Genomic DNA, 21,188 nt, shown 5'->3' with positions numbered 1-21,188 from the left:
AAGATTTTTTTTTTTACTGTTGAATAAGTATAAATGTGATTTCATGATGGATTTACTATAGTCCCACATTTTAAACAGAATATGTCTTTTTTCCAAAGGTTAAGAATTTTTCTAAACAAACATTAGTTTCAACATAGCCCCTAATAACTTCTACCAATTCCTTAACTACGTTACATGTAGATCATCTATCTCTATATGTATACAAATACTCTTTACTCCCTTTACTAAATACTTCGGACTATTTGCTTCCTTTTATTTGCGTGGGGTGATTAGTTTTCCACATAGATGCATATATGAGCTTTTCTCTCCCCAAACATAAAAAACATCAGAAACTTCTGCCATATTATAGTAGCTCTACTTAACATGAGTGAGTACAAGAGCAAAGTTCAGACCTTCCAAGTAGAATATTGGTGTATTTAGAGTTTCCAAGCAAAACCAAAGTGCATGGGCTCTGAAGACAGACCGCAGAGTTTGAATTCCAGCTCTACAACATAGCTGTATGACCTTTACCAAATTAATAAACCTCTCATCAATTTCTGTATCAGCAAAAAGCACACACAAAAAAGCACCTACCTCAAAAGGTTATTATGAGAATTAAATTAGTTAAATTATATAATCTCTTGGAAAAGTATCAGCATAGAAAACACACTCAATAAATTTTAGCTATTATTATTTGCAAGTATCCACTTGGCTAAAAGCAAAATATTTTATTAAACTGCAGTAAGAATACATAAAAATATAATTGAGAAAAAATTTCTATTTAAATCAAAAGACATGAACATGGAAAATAAATAAAATGCTACTTTGTTCAATGAGATACATACAAAAAAAAGAAAATATTTAAGCTTAATTACAACTTGTAGTTAATACATAATGGTTTAATAAAGTTTGTATAAGATTATAAAGCTGAAAAATTACAAAAATAACAGAACTTCAAAACTCAGAAATCCTGACATTAGGAAAAAGATCCTTAAAGAAAAATCCATCTCATAGCAAGAAAATTAAGAGGATATTTCTGTAAATTCACTCCCACAGCAGGAAAATAAGGAATTTAAATAGCATGTTTCTGTAACATAATTTGAACACTACTATACTGGCACATGAAATTAGATATGATCAGGACCATTATATCACAGGTACTTATTCTACAGAGATTCTAATTTAGGAGTCAAAAGAAATTAGGTAACTTCTGGATCTTTGGCTTAAAAACTGCAAACCTGTTACCTACGTATTGTTTACTCTCTCAGGGTGTTTTCAATTTATTGTTTTGCTTAACCAGCCTTATGAAGAAGAAGAAGATACTATAACTTTAATTTTCATTGTTCTGTATTCTAATTGCTCATATTTCAAGCATTTAAAGCACATGGAGCCATTGGCTATTATGTTGAAAAGCACAGATACACAGTTTTGTGTAATTCTAATAAGGTGTATCATATATACTGATGGGAGGTCAAAAACATGTGATGGGGGAGAGGCTGGACATAGGTCTAAGATTTTAAAATAAGGCTTCATAAAAGTTTATTAACCTGAAAAATCATGAAACCTAGGAATGTCATATAATTTATTCATTTGGACATGAATTCAAAATAAACTATGTCCTTTCATTCCATTACATGGTTGTATCTCTAAATAAACATGACAAAAAGAACTAGTGAGGTTATTTCTTCTTTGATTAAGACAATTCAATGGCTTAGTATACCACATTTCAAATTATCCAATGACTAGACATATAAATTACCTTACTGGAATTTTGCTTTTTATTATTTAAAAAAGCTATTGAAGTGGTGGTACTAAACAAATTTTTTAAAGTTTTTGTTTCAAGCCTGAAACAGTCATGAATACATCGATATTCATTCAACATATTTCTGCAAAAACTGTTCTATTATAGTATTTCAGCTTTCAAATTTTAACATTTTTCACCATATGAAGACCATGAACACAGTACAGTATAATTACCTAAAGCTTATACTACCTAACTTATGAAACTATCACATAAATTAAAGCTTTGTAAAAATTATATCATCCTACTTAAACCATTGCAAATATTATTTAAGCTAAAATGATTGTGAAAACTATCATAAAATTAGATTAACTAGCAGAATAGTACTCTATATTCTCTTTCTTCCCCAGTGACATGAACTATTTGGCTACTTACTATATTTCTAATCTTTTCAACCTTTTCAATTTTTCCTAATAATAATTTATATAAAGTAATTAAATATATGAATCAACTAGGTTAAGTCTTACATTTCTACCACTGCAAGTAAAATGGGTTTTTTAATTATATATTTTTTGTTTGCTAAGTATGAACACATACTAATTGTCTATGAATTCAACAATTCCATAAAGCATTTATGGAAGGTAACCTTTTTAATAGCAATTGTAAAAAGGAGAAAAAATGATTTCATTACATATGCCTTTCATTTTATTTAAGATCATCTTTAGATCTGGAAAATAAAACAGGAGAATCACCAGTCAGATACTAAGTGGAAATCACTGAAACACAATGTTAGTTCTAATGGATGGATGATTGTATTTGGTCTTTTGAAACTTTGAAGTATAGGTAAGTCTTGATCACACAAATTAATAAATCCTAAAGCTGGAGTTAACAATAACCATTACACCCAAATTCTGCAGCTTAGCCCAGCCAATTTTTCAAAAGGTCAGGTTGTGAACTGGAGAAGATCAGGGAGGTCCACCGCATAGCTTTGTTGCCAGGCATCTCTCGTCTGGATTGTTGCAGGCATTTATTAGTATTCGTCAGCAGACTCAACAGAGCAAACAAGAAATTCAAGCACGAATAATAAAATGAAATGCTGCTATATAACCCTTTGTCATTCAGCAAATATGGGACTTTTTAGCTACATTGTTCCTAAACCTGGGTTACTACTTTAATTTTTCTCCCCAGTGCTGACTGAATGAGTATGCATGTGTGTTAAATGCAGAGCTCCCCTAACAACTGCAGGACTGCCATTTAATCTGTTGGTAGATGGACCATTTCCTGTGGGAACCCTAGCTATGATTTCCAGATCCACCAAATAAATCTCAGATTAAGATTCCAAATGAAACCTGCCTTTGGCAGATAAAAAATGTCAAGATGGATATAAACAGTAAAATTATAAATTATCTAGGTGTTGCATGACAAACCAATGTTCATTTTTTTTGTTGACATGTGCCTAGATATCAAAACTATATGAGACATTCATCAAATGTCACACTTTCATAATATTGGAGGCATCATTAAAACTGTTTGACTAAGGACCTCAAAGTGTTTAAGCAGTAGCTCAAAAGTATATTTGTGCAAAGTAGAAGAATAAATTTACATATCAGCAGCAGCTCATAAGGGATGGGTAAATATTCTGTTTATCTCTCATTGTAATTCAGGTTACTTTAAATACAAGGTTTTAGGAAATCATTACACTCTATATGGCATCATTACATAACTTTCTATGCAAATGATATATGTTTTATTCAAATTCCCCATTTATTTGGTAGGGGAGGGAACAAAAGGAAAAGGTAAGGACTCTCATTTTATTAATCAACTGTGACTACTATACTAATGTACATCATCATCACCATCTTGTTAGTATTTTTTAATTTTTTAAAAAAGCATTAAATACCTGAGACAAAAAAAGCCTGAGAAAAGTAAAAATTATCTATGTATATAATCTATTCATTTCAAATGACTGTGGTGAGAAGCAGAGACTTTTAAAAAAGAAAAAGGTAAAGAAGGACCAATATAGAACCTATTAGAGACCAATGGTCTATTAAAAATGCAGAGGAAGTCTCCGATGCTAGTCTTCACTGCATTCTCAGGAGATCAAGGACTTCTTTTTTAATGAAAATTTTTGTTTTGTCTTTGCTCTTCTTACCTGGACTAATGCAGCACTGTCCTGATGCTGAAATATATCGACTGATTAAAAAATATAGGCAATGAAGGTTTCTGAAGGAAAAAAATCAGATTTGCTGAACCGAAATCTTTTAAATTTTAAACTCTTAAAAGCAATTGAATAAAAGCCTTAAGTGACTCCAAATTCTGCAACATTTGGTTTCCTGATGAAGATTCAAAAATCATTTAATCTACTTAAAATAAGAATTCCTTGAAATTTGTAAATTCTTTACACTTAATTTAATCCATGGAAAGGATACAAAATATTCTGTATTCCATACTCAAAATGCTAGAATTTATACACAATCCTGATTCTTTCAGAACTATTTCTCCAGTTCTTCCTATCGGATTTCCTCCAATACGTGTTGTGGATTCAAGGAAACTAAGGCTAAATAAACCTTACCTATCCTAATCTGTTAGGGATCAACATTAATCTGAAAATTAATCTGAAACAGAGAGGATAAAACTTAAACAGGATATTAAGAGTATTTTTTGCTTAATTTTGAATATATTTCTAAACTCAAAATCAAAGAATGTTTACCATGTTTTAGAGTACATCACATTATTTTAAGTACAGCCAGTGAAACTATTAAAAAAGAATATTTGGTTTTTAACTTCAAACATATTTAATTCTCAAAAACTAACATATTCAGTATCTATACAAGTATAATTTTACCAATGTGAACTGATTACTTTTAGCTTTTCATTCACTAGCGTCCTGATTTTAAAGCACAGAAAAGTTTCAATATGTGAAGACAAAATAAATTAAAAATGATGTCAAAATATAATTTTCTGAAATAATTACTTTTACCTTACATCTTGTCAGCACAATTTTACCATTTGGCAAAAATTATCAATTTTACCACAAAGCTTCTAGACTATGAAATAATCTATGCAACCAATTTCAAAATTTTATAGCTTGATTTTCTAAATTTGTTTTTTATTCCCCAAGAAAAAACAAAATCACAAAAGACAAAACATGAAGAAAATCTGTATCTGAAACTTCCTCCCAGAAGATAATGATGTCTTACATGACAGGTAGTTTAGATTAAAACACAAATATATACACATACTAAACCCCAAATTTTATACTCAACTTCCACATGTATTTACAACCAAAAACAGTGAGTAAATGTAGTCACATCAGTCCTACTCTACAGTCAGTCAGTCAACCTGAACCAACTGTGTAAATGGTCATAAATTCAGTCTATACACCACAGTATATTGATTCAGATCAACAAAATCAACAAAATGCCAGTGCACACTCAGGACAATCATGCTAAGCTGACAAATGCAGCCACTGTGGAGACCATAATAACCACCTTAAGTATGATCCACTGAAATTCCAATTTCTAAAAAGTTTAAGATTCAATAATATTATATTGAGATTTGCATCATAAATATGTGTTCCAGGAAGTGGTCTGGCATGAAAGGGCCCTAACCAGAAATGAATGAGGACTTTTATCAAAGAGCTCATATTCTTAAGAATGGAGAACTTGAAAAACAAAGCCAAAAGCTTTTGAAAAATTCAAGTAGTTTTTTTCTATTTCAAAAAAAATGTATTTTCATGGTCACAAATATATTTAAAACACCTCTTTAAAAGCAGAATTGCATTTCCTTAAATCAAAGAAATAATCCCAAGTTGTAAAAAGAGAGGATCATACTAATAGCATAAAAATGGAGAAGTAGTCCTATTAAAAAAAAAATTTACCATTTTTCATGCTTAGTCTTAGTAATTATCATTTTTACAAAATGAAGGACTGAAAGGGTAGTAAGAATTCCATGTGAAGAGTATACACTGAACTGACATAAAAGACTCTAAATTTAGTTTCAAAAAAAAGAAAGAAAAGAAATAAAGAGTCCTATTATCTCCCCAAATTTTCCCTCATTAAGAATTTATGGGCAGGTTTATCAACTGTAGCAAATGCACCACTATACTCAGCTGTTCTTGTGTGGGGTTAGGCAGTAGGTGTGCAATGGGAACTCTGTACTTTTTGCTCAGTTTTGCTGAGAACTTAAAGCTGTTCTACAAAATAAAGTCTTTTTAAAAAACTACATAAAAAATATAAAAAAATATATATGACATAAATTCATAAATGTGAATTACTAACAGCAGAAATTATAAATCCCAAAACACAGTTTATAATAAACTTTATAACCAGCTAGAAGACTAAGTTGTCCTTATAAAAATTTTTTGGTTTTCCATTACATGTTTCTAATGAGGCCAGGAATCGTGACAGAATCATTCATATCAACTCTAAAAAATAAAGACACTCAGAATCTCATATATTTTTATAAACTTATTTTTTTTTTAAGAAATTTTTTTTCTAAAAGAGCAAACCTCAATCATGCTTTTAAGGGTATCTTAGCATTTCCTCTGGAAATGAATCAATCCTTGTTGGCTCGCTGCCAGCAGTCCTAAAACCACTCTCAAATATTCTCAATGGTCATGTGTAAGAAACCACCAGAACTCTATTAAGTTAGAACCTATGGAGATAAATAGTAAATTTAGGCAGACCTTGACATGCTCTTTTTTTAACCCTTCTATGGCAAAACAAAAATTAGAAATGTGTTCTTATATTCACCCTTGCCAAAAGGAAAAGGCAAATTGTATGATGTCACTAGTGTGAAGATTATTACTGCAATTGGGATTTCAATACAGACACAATTAGATTTTACCCTAAATGATTATTATTGATTGTATATTCTATTCTAAAAAATATAAATATACTAAATATAAACTATACTACTTTGAAAAATATCAAGTTTTTGATATTGTGAACATTATATCTAAAGAGAATAACTTCCTATAAAACTAATAATAACCATTTCAAATACTATTATTTGTGTTCTTAATACTTCTGAAACTTTTTTATAGACTATCTTTCACAGCTGGGTGGAAGAACAATGATGCAATCACCACCACTTATCTAGGCCCTATAAAATATGTCAACAATCTTATTTTTTTAAGCATCTGTAAAGACCATTACTACCACTACATTATTGAAAATAATTATTCTGGTATATGAAATTCATATTAAACTTGTTTCCTATTTCAGGTATTGTAGTAGGGCTTCTACATACACAATCTCTCATCTTCCAAACTCTCCAAAAGGAAGTATCTCCCTGTTCCATAAACAAGAAAACTCTGGTTTGAAAATAATTATGAAACTTGCACCTAAGTCCAGGTAGGTAGTTAGTAGAAGATTGAAAAATTAAAACACAGGTCTATCTAGTTCCAAAAGCTACATTCTTTCTACTGTAACATGTTATTGAAATTAATAAATGCATTGGTTCTCCAGTGTTAATTTTCCTTTAAATTTAAACAAAAAGAAAATTAATGAAAACAAATTGTCTTACTCATTCAGGGAAAATAACCATTACTAACTAGAATGACAATTATTAAGTACAATTCAAATCCTGTAATTCAACACAGAATAAATAATTATGTGGACAGTTCCAACACCTTGAATTTCAAGGAGTGTCTAATCATAATGTCTAAGGGATTCATTTTTTCCTACCAGTTATCTTGCTGCTAGAAATGGGATGTCCATTTTACATAAGTGGCTGTTTCCTTCCTCTCTGCTTTAAAACAGTTTATGAAGATGACATGAAATTCTATTATCATAATGATCAAAGACATTTCAAAGCATACAGGTTGTTTTTCTATAGATGTCTACTCTTATAAAATGTTTGCAAATCATACAATAGTTTTAGATGTAATTCAGTTACAGAACACTATATGGGCAAAAAGTAAAAGAACACATAATTTGTGAAAAGAGAGAAAGATAAAACAACCAATAATAAAAGAGGTTGAAGGTGGCACACAGGTTCCAAATGCCAAGCAAAATTAAACAGTATTCTGACTCAAGAAGAAACTAACAAACTACTTATAAGTTACCTTTTGCTAGGTTTTAGTCCTTGTTATTTGAGAGAAAAACCACAAAAATCATGGTAACAAAATCATGTCCTCTTTACATATAAAGAAGTTGCTTTTTACTTAGAGCAGCAAGATAAGATTTTTTAAAATATTTGCTAACCTCCAAAAAACTGCAACATGTAAGAAATCTATTGACATAAGCAGTTCTAGAAGGCTTTCAACTCAAGTTTCAATTGAGACAATGATTTAGAATTATGCTCACTTTTTTAAAACTATGCTTAATATAGTTTTTAAAATGTGTTTCACATTTAAATTGAGATAATACATAAGTGAAAACTACTGTGTGTATCAAACAAATATTAAATATTAACTCCTAAAATACTAAACCTAAAAATATTAAAGAAACTCATAAAATTGAAAGGTTTTTGTTTAAAGATTCTTCAAGCTGTATAATTCCTACCATTTCTTACCCTCAATTGGTAAGAAATATTTAAAACACAGCAGACAGTGTTTAATTTGGGTAGGCACAATAACCTTCTTTAACCTTTCTTAGGGAACACTGACCCCTAAAGGTTCTAAATTTAAATAAGTTTAACAATATTCTAAATTTAACTGGTATCCAGACCTCATTTTTACCATTATCGTAGGTGCATATTCTTATGGCACACATGTTTATTCATAAACCACACTTAAAATTATTTCCAACAGACTGTTGTGTACTACAAAACAACCATGTTTCTGCTAATTTAATAAAAATTACCAAAATTTAAGAACTACCAGTAATTTATCATACTATTTCCAATAATTACTCATAAGAGATTTCTGATCCCCAAGACTTTTTTCTAACATTGTTAAGTAAATAATAAGTATATGCTTAAGACAGGCTAAACAATCAATCATATAGTAACTGGTTCTTTCTGAGGGTTAACTTTACATATGCCCTTTGACTGCGCCATTTCACTTTTTTTCTTCAAAAGCAGGGAGGAAAAAGGAATATTGAAAAAGAGAAGGCTTTCATGAAAGGACAAAACATCATTTACTTCTTAAGTAAGCCAGAAGATGTTATCAATGTTAACTAGACAACACACAAATGTTGTAACCTATTGCTTCCACAACCTAAAATTTTGTTCATTCAGGGCTGGGTTTTTTTTTAACTACCCAAAGAAACTTGTACAGTTTATAGATGTCTTCACTTATCCTATCAATCTCAGCTTTACATTTTCTAAACTGAGAATAATGATAAAAACCAAGAAAAATGTAAATCATTTCACCAGTTGTTTACCTCATCAAATCTTTGATGTCAAATATTTCAGCAACATTTCTAAAATAAAGCTAGGAAAAGAATGACCACTTCAGCATTCCTTATAATGAAACTTGTAAGATGATGCAAAGTATAATAAAAGTTATTAATTAGCTCCGTTTCCTTAAAAATTAAGATAACTTTAAATAAAATAAGAATAGCCTATGAACATTTGTGTTAGCAGAGCTTTGAAGCAATCTGTGCTTTATGAAAAATCCCATGAACCTTGATAACAAAAAAGTAAATGTATCGGTTATCACAAAACTCAAAAGATACTCCATTTACCTGTTTAACTTTATTTGTTAATAATGTTTCATTAATAGGTCCTTAAGGAATGTCTTAGTGCTATTTCCAATGTCCAAAAAATGTCTGTAAAAATGCAAATTTTCTTAATGATGTTTCAGTCACGTCTCCTGCAGTCTGCCTCCTGCAAACTATTTATGCATCTGTCTTCAGCCCTAAAACCTTCCTCTCCACAAGTGTCCTAGAGCTTCAGCAGTTCCCTTCCTTAACATTTCTCATGGTTGTTTCACATTTATGAGAAGTATTTCCTCTACAGTCCCTACACTTTAGAGATATTAAAAATAATTCCTTTGGCTCCTTAAAGATCCTTTGGTCTATAATGTGAACCACATGGCTTTCATAGCAACGTGACCTCTGAACAGGGAACAAAAGCAAGAAGGGCATTGTTATTTACTTCCTCTTTTCTTATTTTGCACATACATTGAGTAAGAACTGCTTTGAGTTTTTCAAGAGTGTTTGCCTGCTTATCTGCATAAATGAATAAAAACAGCTACAACAAATAGTTTCCTGCTTCACCCCAATACATCATTATCACAAGTTGAATATAAAGAGAGTAGACTAAAATCAAGTGCCACAAAATCCTTCCACTAAAGCTATTAACTTTTCATTAAAATCTTTAACTATATACATTACTCAGGTACTACTTGCTATTCCTTTATACACAATGCAATCAGTTACGTGGATACTAAACTCAGAACAGTAGCCTAGAATCATAAGTAAGAGAAAGGTTGCTAACGATACGCATAAATGACAAGAAAATCTATAATAGTATAGAAATCAAAAACAAATGGAGAAATCAAAAAAGATATACTCAGTGCAGCATCTTTCTATATCTCAAAAGAATGTGTAGCTATTAACTGATTTAGTTCAAGGATGACAGAAGAGTTCCCTCAAAAGGCCTTTAACCTTCCAAAAACGGTTACAGTGTGGTTGATAAATGGTAAAGAAAGCCCTATTGAAGGAGAGGGGAAAGAGAGATGTGTGCAATGTTTCAATAATAATTCTATTTGGAAAAATTTAGAGGACATAAAAATGACGAACATAAAATTTCAAGTCTTCAACTATACGTCATACTATATTCAGAATGATTTGTTATCCAAGGATTTCAGATTTGCAACTGTATCCAGATTTAGTGTAAAAGACCTCAAATAAAAACCAAACATTTTTAAAACCTGTCTGTGTAGCACTTATTCTACCTTGCTCTACACACAGATGGGTGTCCTCTACTTATCTACCTACGTTTGTACCTATCCATCCATCCATCCATCCATCCATCCATCCCATCCATCCTTCCACTATTTCTCCCTTTGGCAGGACATCTCTTTGTCTGTCTTTCAGACTGTGTCTCTCTCTGACTGCTCTCTCCTCTGCCTGTGCACATCTGTGCTTTTCTCTTTCTGATTCTCTCCTTGTCTCTGACTGTTTTCATGTCTCTGTCTCTTTTTCAAAGTATTTCTTCTGCTTTCCTCTGCACATCTCTGTGAGTGTCTGCGGCTCTGACTCTTTAACTGTTTTTCTGTGGTTGTCTCTGAGTGTGCCTTTTAGTGTACAAGTGTCTCTGTATGTGTCTCTGTTTTTCTGTGTATGTGTGTCTCCTCTCCATACATGTCTGTCTGTCTCTGCATGTGTGTGTCTCTTCCATGTCTCTTTGTGCTCATCTCTGTCTCTTTCTGAGAGTGTCTGCGTGTACACAGGTGCCCCTCTCTCTCAGTGTGTCCCTTTCCCGTCTCCGCCCAACCCCTCTTTCTCTGTCACAGGATGTCTGTTTCTCTTACTCCGGTACTTCTCCATGAGTCTCAGGATGTGTGTCTTCTTGTGTGTATCTATGCATGCGTCTCTCTCTGTGTACCTCTATATGTGTATCTGTGTCTTTTTCATTGAGTTTACCATCTCCCCCTTGTGTCTGTGTCTCCTTTCTCTGTTTGGGTTTCTTTCTCCGAGTTTGCCTCTCTGCATGCATTTCTCTACTAGTCATTCTCTCAATCTCCTCTATCACTTTGTGGGTGTGTGTCTTTCTCTTTGTGTGTCTGCTTTCCTTTTTCTCTTTCAGTGTCTCTTGCTCTGTGCCTTTTCTCTTTCTCCTTGTGTCTCTTTTGCAGAATGTGGGTCTTTCTGTGTATACTTCCTTCCTTGCGTGTGTGCGTGCATGTGTGCTTGTGCTTATCTCTCCTGTCTAATACACTGGTTAGAACAAACACACTTCATTCAGTGCCTTAAAGTAGCACATCACCTGGGGTTTGGTATTAATACCTTAAAAGTCCTTACCTTTTGACCAGTCCTCCATTTGCACTTCTGTTCTTGTTTGCTCTGGCAACGTCTCTCGTTTTTGCGCCAAGATTTGAGGCTAAAATAAAGCCAACTCTAGATAAATAAACTTAAAACAATATATCAGAACGCACCTAAATCTTACCTTTGTTTAAGAGAGAATTTACAGGATAACTGGTTTTCTAAAACACTTATAATAGGACAATTTACTGTATATTTCAACACGTGAAATTAAATCTTTTTTCTCAGAAAAAAAGTTCTTTCATTCACACTTACATTTTAGTAAATACAGTTCAAGGGTGTCTAGACATTCTTGCTCCTTTGGTTAGGGAACTATTCAATTTATTTAACTTAAGTCTTCTGCAGCTATTAACACAACTTCTACAATTTAAGAAAAATAAAAATTTTACTCTATTTGTCATAAGTTTATAGCAAAAATTTCAAACTTATTTATTTGAATGTATATTTTCACATAAATATTTCATAGTGTGTAATTTTAAAATGTTACTCTAATTTTTTTAAGGTTATTTTCAGCTTGTGGAATTATTGGTATTTCTCTCTTGCATTTGTTTTCATAATAAATATGATCAAAGCTATGCAAGTTCACTTTTTTGCATGCTTTTAAAGAGAATAATAAAATTAGATTCACCTCACAGCTAGAACTCTGCGTTCTTTAAAAAGTCCTCAAATAAAGCTGTAGCAAGCTTCTCCTATTCCAATTTTCTCTAAATATGTTGATCTGGAGTTGGCAATCTTTTTCTAAGTTCCTCATTTACTTTTGGATTAACTGAAAATATAGGAAGTTATTAATATCAAAGAAATATGTTCCAGTCAATGAAGCCATTTCCTTCCATACTGCCCAAAAAGGTTAATAATAATTGCAGTCTTTTAATAAGAGATTCATATAGCAAGACATGTAGAAAATACAGTCTTTAATAACCTCTGGAGTATTTTAAAACATGCCTTACAGGCCTTAATGTGCTTAGTAATATACTATTTAAAACCATAATTTTATCCCTTTGCGATATACAGTCACTCTTCCTCATCATTTACCCAGCTAATGAATGCCAGCAATTAGTAAAATGTAATCCCATTGCACAATCATTTTAATGCTTTTAGCACTCAGAAAAGTAAACACCAAATTAATACTGCTCAAGCCATATCAGATCCTAGTTGGAAGCAAGCAATTATAGTTCAGCTCCTCAGGTGTAATTAAATGATTGGAATGATTTAGTTCCATAAATGCAAGTTAATTCATAAGCAAGCAACAAATATACTGGGAGTAATTACAAGAAACATTGACAGTCTAAGTAGGGCTAATTCTTTTATGAGACTGATATAGTAAAATGCTGCCCTCTCCTGGGCATATAAGTGAATACTTCAGAGCCAAAAACAAAACATTTCCCCCTACCCAAAATCTAAGTTTTAAAAGGACACTAAAAAGGAAAATATATATATATATACACACATATATATATTTATATATAAATTTGATTTCATTCCTTAAGCAAAAGATTTTCATTTATGGCTTATTGTGATAATTTTTTCACACTCTAGTAATTAGTGATTTTTCCATTCAAGTTCTGAATATGAGTCCCAAAACATACCAGGCAATTCCTATAATCTGATGAAACTAAATCATTCATATAGGACACTGGCTGCAAGTGAAACTTCTAGTTCCCTCTTGGACTGTCAGACTAACACCTATATTCTCTCACTGGGAAACCCTAACGAGACTGCTAGAGATTTAAGCTATGATTTTATAAGTACTAAAAATGGACAAGAAAAATAATCTCTGATGGATATAAAACAAAACACTCAGTATTACTGTGACTATACAAAATGGTCTAAAACTAATTGTTTTTAATGAACTCCAATAACAACAACAACAACAACAAAGATCTACAGCACCTGTATAATATCATTACAAGCTCATTTTAAAACATAAAGAATAGCAGGCAGTACACAAAATAAAACACCCCAGTTTTACTTAAGCCATTCCCCAAATTTTACTTTTTTAGGCTAACATTCAGAACAAATTTACTTGAATACTACCTGATGTGTATCAACTAAATTTCTTACACTATACTTTTAGAAATGTATTTATTACACATTTAAGTTATGATATAATCAGTAAGACTGTGTTAACACATATGTATTTGTATCACTAAGCCTATTCAGAATCATCCCTTTAACTTTGTACAAAATTGAACATATGCTCAAATATAAACAATGGTATAACAAGTGTTTAATTCTCCAATAAATGCAATAGATACTTGCAGGGGATAGCAGGGGATAATGCTTATCAGTATCAATTTTTTTAGTCCAGGAGGGAACAATATTCCTTTCTACTATGCTTTCAAATGCAGTAAAATAACTATATTCTAAGTCACAGCCTATGCAAACTACAGAAATAAACCAAAATATTAAAAAGTCCTGCCACTAAGTTTAAAATGTACAGCACATTTGCTTTGCCCTTGATGTCACAGTCTTATTTTTCAATTCATATCTTGTACACTGTAAGTTAATTGCTTTTGGAAAGTACTTATTATTCATGTAAAAATTAATGTGCCAATGTGTTTAAATCCTCTTAAATGACCATTCATGCATCTTTCTTCTTTAAGTACCAATGAAATCTGTCAAAAGACATCAATGCAAAATGGTCTTAAAGAAAGTTCTAATAGAGATTTTTTTTCTGCTAACACAAGATTTTCATATTCACCAACTTTACTTCAATTTCATTAATTTTTTAAGCTACTTTTAATAAATTCACCAAGTAAAATTTTTAGGCCCCATAGTCTGTCATTTGTGTTCCAGCTGACATTATGAATATTAATAACCGTGTTATCCTGATTAAATAGGCTTCATATGAAATCCCTGTGAATCCTATAGCTCAGACATCTCATTTTTCCAACTCTTTATGAATTTGGATTCAGACATTAAACTGGAAAAATCTTAAAAAACAGATTTAATGGCACATTTGCATATTGTCAAGCAAAAATTAGATGTTCTAATGATTCAAACAATTACAACTTACAGATCTACATATTGTAATAGAATAGAAGATTTTTGTAAACATGCAACATATTTTACACATCTATTCATTTTAGGACAAAGGATAAGACTAATAAGATTTTGATTCTTTTCCTCACACTCACCTTAAAGACTGATACCAAGAACTTGTTTAAATCAGAAATTATATCTTCATGTTAAAATTAGTGGGATGATTTCAGAGTAGATACATAAACTAGGCTACTTAATCAAAGTGCTAAATCATTATATCACAGACAAAATATGTTAAATGCTTTAACATTACTAATGTTATCAGGTTCAAGCAGCAAAATAAAATCTAACTGAAGTTCATCTTTAAGTAATGTGGGAAAAAATTACCCATATAAAAAAGAAAAATAAAATCTTTACTATAACAGAACATATCATATCAGCATGTGTTAAAATGAAATCTTCTCCATCAGAGGCCTAACCTCATTCCTCCAAGTTATTTTTAAGTTTTGGAATAAGTGAAATAAGAAAAAACAAATTACAGTTAAGGAAACCACATACCACCTCTAACTACACTGGAATTTGAATGTATCTGCCTATATTTCCTACTTTCATGCTATCAAAAAATGGAGACTGAAAAAAATTAAACAAACATCTCCATGCTCTGAAATGGGACTTGACTCTCCTTGTTTACTCAGCAGTAAAACACTTGATGAAACAAAATTTGTTCTTTGACCAGTCTAAAGTTTCTAATCTGCCTAAAAAAGAATGAGTAATTCTGACATTTATCCTTCAAAATGAAACAATGCTTTTTGGACAGAAAGGCATTTAAAGATGGGACTTCACAGCCCAAAGTAACAATACCCAGGATTTTTTAAAATGTATTTTAAATAGGAGATTCCCGTCTACTTTCCTCCACAAAAACCACACATGGCAAAGGTGTTCAGCTGACTCTGTTTAACGGCTTTCCTTTTCCATAATGTCTCGGGAGTTTAATCACAAATTTGTGTAATTTGAATCCAGAGTATAAAGCTAAGAATCATTTCTAACTATAACTTAAATTATATGCAACTATAACAATGACAAATTTTGGATTTTCTGGATTGAGAAATGTTGATAATTTCTGCACTGGGATGGTTTCATTAAATGGCTAAAGAAGAGCAGTGTATTTCTGAGAGCCAAATATATTAGGTAAATCAACATACACAATATATGCATATGTTCTACAGATGGATTTCCATCTTACTAGACAAAAGTCTCTCAAATATTCACATTCTCTCACAAAAAAGAATTCCTTTCACTGACTATCTCACATCACAGCCCACTCCCTACCAGCTCCAGATAATCCAAATTTCCCAGAGCCTGGGTAATCAAGGAAAGGTTTAGGGAAAGGGAGAAAGGATAAAAGTAGCCAGATGCCATCGCTATCAAGATTGTAAAGGCATATACTATTGGATCCCTCAGGTCTACTACAAGTCTTTTAAAAATATGTACGACATATTTTTACATATAAAGATACACATTGAAGCAGTATTTACTTGGTATGAGACGATACTTATGCTCTAGTCATTCTGAACTTCTTTCTAGTCCTTGAACTCACCAAGCTTATTCTTGCCTCAGAACTTTTATACTTCTCTAGATTGCTAAACCGTTTTCTCCCATCATTTAGGCCTTGCTCAAAATTCATCTCTTCAAAAGGTTTCACCTGGCCATCCTATCTAAAGTAGACACTCCTCTCTCATCACATTACCTGTGCTACTACTTTCATGAAACCACCAGTTTGGGTTTTACTTCAGTGTTTATGATATATATCCGCCAAGGGTGTATATGGAAGTTACATTCAGGCATAGCCCTTGTTTTTGTCTTTCATCTGTATCCTTAGAAGGGTGTTTGGCATACAGTAAGTAAGTATTTCAGTATGTACTTGATGATCAGGCAGGTGGGCAGAAGATGTGAAGATTTTCTCAACAAGCATCTGTTATGCACCTATATATTATTTGTCAGCCAACCGGTCTAGGGATTAAATATAAAATAAATAGATAAGGCAAATAAATTTCCTACCCAAAATAAATCTTTAGCTAAAACAATATAGGTACAGAACATGGATAGTTTAAAGACAGAAAAAACTGTAAAATTACACTCATATTTGCATACATACTTGAATAGGATACACACAGCAATCTATTATCAGCGGTTACTCTGAAGAAAGGGCCTAAGAGTTGAGGTAGAGAGACTGAGAAAATGAGGGAGAGAAGTATTTCTGTTTCATATCTATCTACCTGTATAATCTGATTTTTTTAACTATGTGCCTGTATTATTTTTTAACTTAATAATGAAATATTTATTAATAACCTTAGCATTTTATAAGAAACTCTGAAAGAAGCCACATTACATCAGAGATTCAAAATGAACTCAAAGAAAGCTTTATGACTCCCTTGAAACTCTGAACAAATAATTAAGATGAATTAACTTTTATAATTATACTTTGTCATGGCTGTTTGCTTGCTTGGTTTATGTAGAGTGAAAAATTCTAATTTAACTAATATATGGTAGAAATATTTTAGTATAGAAAAATTTTAAATGGATGAATTTCCTGAGAATTAAGCTTTTTTTTAAAATAATCACATTTCTTTGTTCAATTAGGGACCATTTATAACAGTTGTAGTGTTCAGGATTCTAATAGTTAAGAGTTTATAATAGAAATTAGTATCAAAAAAAGACTAATTACTTACATCATTTAATATCATGGAGGGTGTCAAATTAAAAGGAGATAAATATTTAATGTTTCAAATATATGGTTTTCATGCAACTAAGACCCAATATAGTCAAACAAATAAATATACCTGAACACTGCATATACCAGATGGAACACTGCATATACCAGATGGAACACTGCATATACCAGATGGAACACTGCAACAGCTTTCACTGTCAGTTACAAATAACATTTTGAGAATGAATCCTGTATTGCACAGCCTACTGATAACATTTTAAAAAGAAAAACTTTAAAACTGGTTATTATTTTCAGAAGGTTAATCAGATACAGGATTTTCTAAAATAACCTGAAATGTTTTGCCCTAGGCCAAACCAAACTAAATCATTTAATCTAGCACAGAATATAAAAACAAAGTCATCTTATAGAATAGCTTCTCCAGGGAACAAACAGAATGTTTTCTTAAGATTCATGTGATTGCCAAGTTCTGATGCAATGACACACTCCTTCACACAAAGGCTTACATTTCCATACAACCAACTGAAGTTCTTGGCAAATCAAAGGTAAAAAAGTATTAGAGCAAGTTAAATCGATCTGTAATGACAACTGGTATGACAAATAAAAGAACAGCTGTTAGTAAACGTCCTTCTAAAATAAAGTAAAAACTGTAAGTTCTTAATTCATCACATATCATAATACTTTACTAACAGATTTTATCCCCCCAAAATTGCTTAATAATTCTCTATCGTTTATACAATTAAATAATAAGCAGTAATAGGGACATTAACAAATAACATCAATATACTCTGATGATAGCAGTTATGCTTTTGAACACTTTTAGTATTAAATTTTTTCCTTTTGTTGTTGACATATAGCTGATTTACAATGTTGTGTTAGTTTATATTTTAAATACTAAATAACAATTCATGCATATAATTAGGATAAAGTTTATCTATGCAATTTGCTAAAATTATAGCACTTACTCATTCCCAGTGGACAGTATGCACCATGCCAACTATGTATTTCACTTTTTAAACAGTAATGTTAAAGGTAACTAGGGTGTAAACTACAATTACTAGAAACAAAAACTTTGAAGAAAGTAAAGCAAATGTTAGGCTTACAGTTCTAACTCCTTATCCAATATCAAGAAAGTCACAGCGATCAGTTTCATTAATCTGAGGACCTACCAAAACTCATTTAACTTCTTAAGAGTCATTCTTAATAAATGTATCTGTTAATAAAAAATATGTAATAAGACTATGACCTTAAAGTAGATAATTCATAACTGATGTAGAATAAAATACAATATGAAATGGGAAAATATAAGAAGCCAATTATATAGAGAAATTTCCTTCAATGATTTTTTCTTCCTGCATCTAAAGTAAGATGTCAACTACAAATTACATGTAAGGATGGTACTAGCTCTTTCGTTCACCATACCATAAAGAGTTTCTTAAGATTCAAAAGTATATGTTCACTAAAAACCTGTTTCAGGAAAGTTACTTTTTAAAACATATCAAGATGGCAAAATGACTGAGTTTAAAATATTATTAATACTTAGAAAATTACTATTTAGTGAAACAAATATACAGTGTTTTATAGTACTAAATTAAACAATATGTGCTATAAATTTTAAGACATTTTCTACAAGAAAATGCTCTTTCATTTTAAAAGAATTTTCTTTCTTTTAAGAAACTTCATCTCTAGGATGTGTTGATTTATACTATGATTATGTTGAAGCTGGGTTATGAGTACATAGGGGCTCATTATTCCATTTCTGTACTCTTGTATGTTTGTAGTTTTCCATAATAGCTTAAAATACATATCATAATATAAAACAGTATATATACTATCATTTACTTTCACAGAACTAGCAATGAGTACTTCATCTTATAATGGAACATTATCAAACTTTCATCAGTTTCATGCCTGATATACGTATCCACAAACATATGTAACAAATATTGCACACGGTTCACGAATATATCATACATACACACTTCACGTGGATTCTATATGGCACGTCATTTAGAGAAAAGCCTTAAAGTTTCATCTTATCATATAGGAACTGAACAGAAAATATAATCTGCTGAGAAATATGTACTTTATTAAAATGCTTTGGAATTTTTCCCTGACCTTATACTTAATAACTTCCTGAAGCTAAGACCTTATGTTACCAATGACCTAGTGCATATGCTGGAAATGTACACTCTGTCACCTTTAGCAAACATTCTCCTCACCAGAGGCCATCTGCTGCACCCTGAAGCAATATCCTAGTTACTGCTACAGACATGTGATGTAAGTAACCAAATTTATCATTTATTGGAGTCAAAGCTACATGAATCTGAAATATTTCCTAATTTTATCTGAAAAGATATGTATTTTCACTGCTGGAGATATTTCTCATTTGTAGAACAGTGATAGATCTTTGTATATGCACAGTAATTATTCCTTAATTAACAAAGATGGTGATTTAGAAGAATCGTAAGCAGAAATAATGACAATGACTATTGTTTAGTTGCTAAGTTGTATCTGACTCTTTTGCAACCCCATGTACTTTAGCCCACCAGGCTCCTCTGTCCATGGGATTTCCCAGACAAGAATACCGGAGTGGGTTTCCATTTCCTTCTCCAGGGGATCTTCCCAACCCAGGTCTCCCGCATTGCCAGGCAGCTTCTTTATAAGCTGAGCCACAAGGGAAGCCAAAGTAGATTTTTTTTTTGGAATTCCCTTGCTTTTTCTATGATCCAGCAGATGCTGGCAATCTGATCTCTGGCTCCTTCACCTTTTCTAAATTCAGCCTGCATATCTGGAATTTCTTGGCTCATATACTGCTGAAGCCTAGCTTGAAGGATTTTGAGCCTAACCTTGCTAGCATGTGAAATGAGTGCAATTGTACAGTACTATGAACATTCTTTGGCATTGCCTTTCTTTGAGATTGGAATGAAAACTGACCTTTTCCAATCCTGTGGACACCGCTAAGTTTTCCAAATTTGCTGGTATATTGACTGCAGCACTTTAACAGCATCATCTTTTAGGATTTTAAATAGCTCAACTGGAATTCCATCACCTCCACTATCTTTGTTCATAGCAAAGCTTCCTAAGGCCCATTTGACTGCACTCCAAGATGTCTGCTCCGGGTAAGTAACATACCCCTTCCTCTTTTTCCAACCACCTGCTCAGTATCTGAGCCAGACACAAGGCACCCACCAAATTAGGTAGAAAAGTGAACTACCTAAGATCAAAACCCAAAGTCTTTGCCATGGTGGGGCAAGGAATACAAACTTGTACTTAAGCCAATCAATTAATGTAAACTGGTTAGCAATCTGAGACTATACAGTCCAGCCAGAAATTTTAAAGAAAAAAAAAAAAATTAGGTCACGAACTACATTTCTTTACAAGATAATTTCTTTTGAAAATAAGCTCACAGTCACAAGAAAAAACTATAAAATATATGAAAGAATTTAACATAGGGAAAAGCAGTACAGGCATATGAAAGTGAGGTGGAGATTCAGACTTGAACTAGAGAAAACTAGGCAACCTGAAATCAATCTTCACAACAGGTATAATTTTCAAATTGTTCAGTTCAGTTCAGTTGCTCAGTCGTGTCCGACTCTTTGCGATCCCATGAATCACAGCACGCCAGGCCTCCCTGTCCATCACCAACTCCCGGAGTTCACTCAAACTCACGTCATCGACTCGGTCATGCCATCCAGCCATCTCATCCTCTGTCGTCCCCTTTTCCTCCTGCCCCCAATCCCTCCCAGCATCACAGTCTTTTCTAATGAGTCAACTCTTCGCATGAAGAGGCCAAAGTACTGGAGTTTCAGCTTTACCA

At 32.1% G+C, this 21,188-nt stretch overlaps 1 protein-coding gene across 1 annotated transcript in view; it reads right to left on the bottom strand.

The window, feature by feature from the left end:
* Positions 1 to 21,188, bottom strand: part of MIPOL1 (mirror-image polydactyly 1) — a 295,160-nt gene that overhangs the window by 226,144 nt on the left and 47,828 nt on the right. The window contains exon 2 of the mRNA XM_068991389.1: positions 11,638 to 11,716. Coding sequence (XP_068847490.1) covers positions 11,638 to 11,656 — 19 coding nt within the window. The 5' untranslated portion in view covers positions 11,657 to 11,716. The remainder of the gene's footprint in view (positions 1 to 11,637; positions 11,717 to 21,188) is intronic.

The sequence above is a fragment of the Capricornis sumatraensis genome, chromosome 19, assembly GCF_032405125.1.
Source record: "Capricornis sumatraensis isolate serow.1 chromosome 19, serow.2, whole genome shotgun sequence".
Lineage (NCBI taxonomy): Eukaryota > Metazoa > Chordata > Mammalia > Artiodactyla > Bovidae > Capricornis > Capricornis sumatraensis.
Note: the sequence above shows the minus strand (reverse complement) of the source record. Positions and strands in the feature narration are given on the sequence as shown.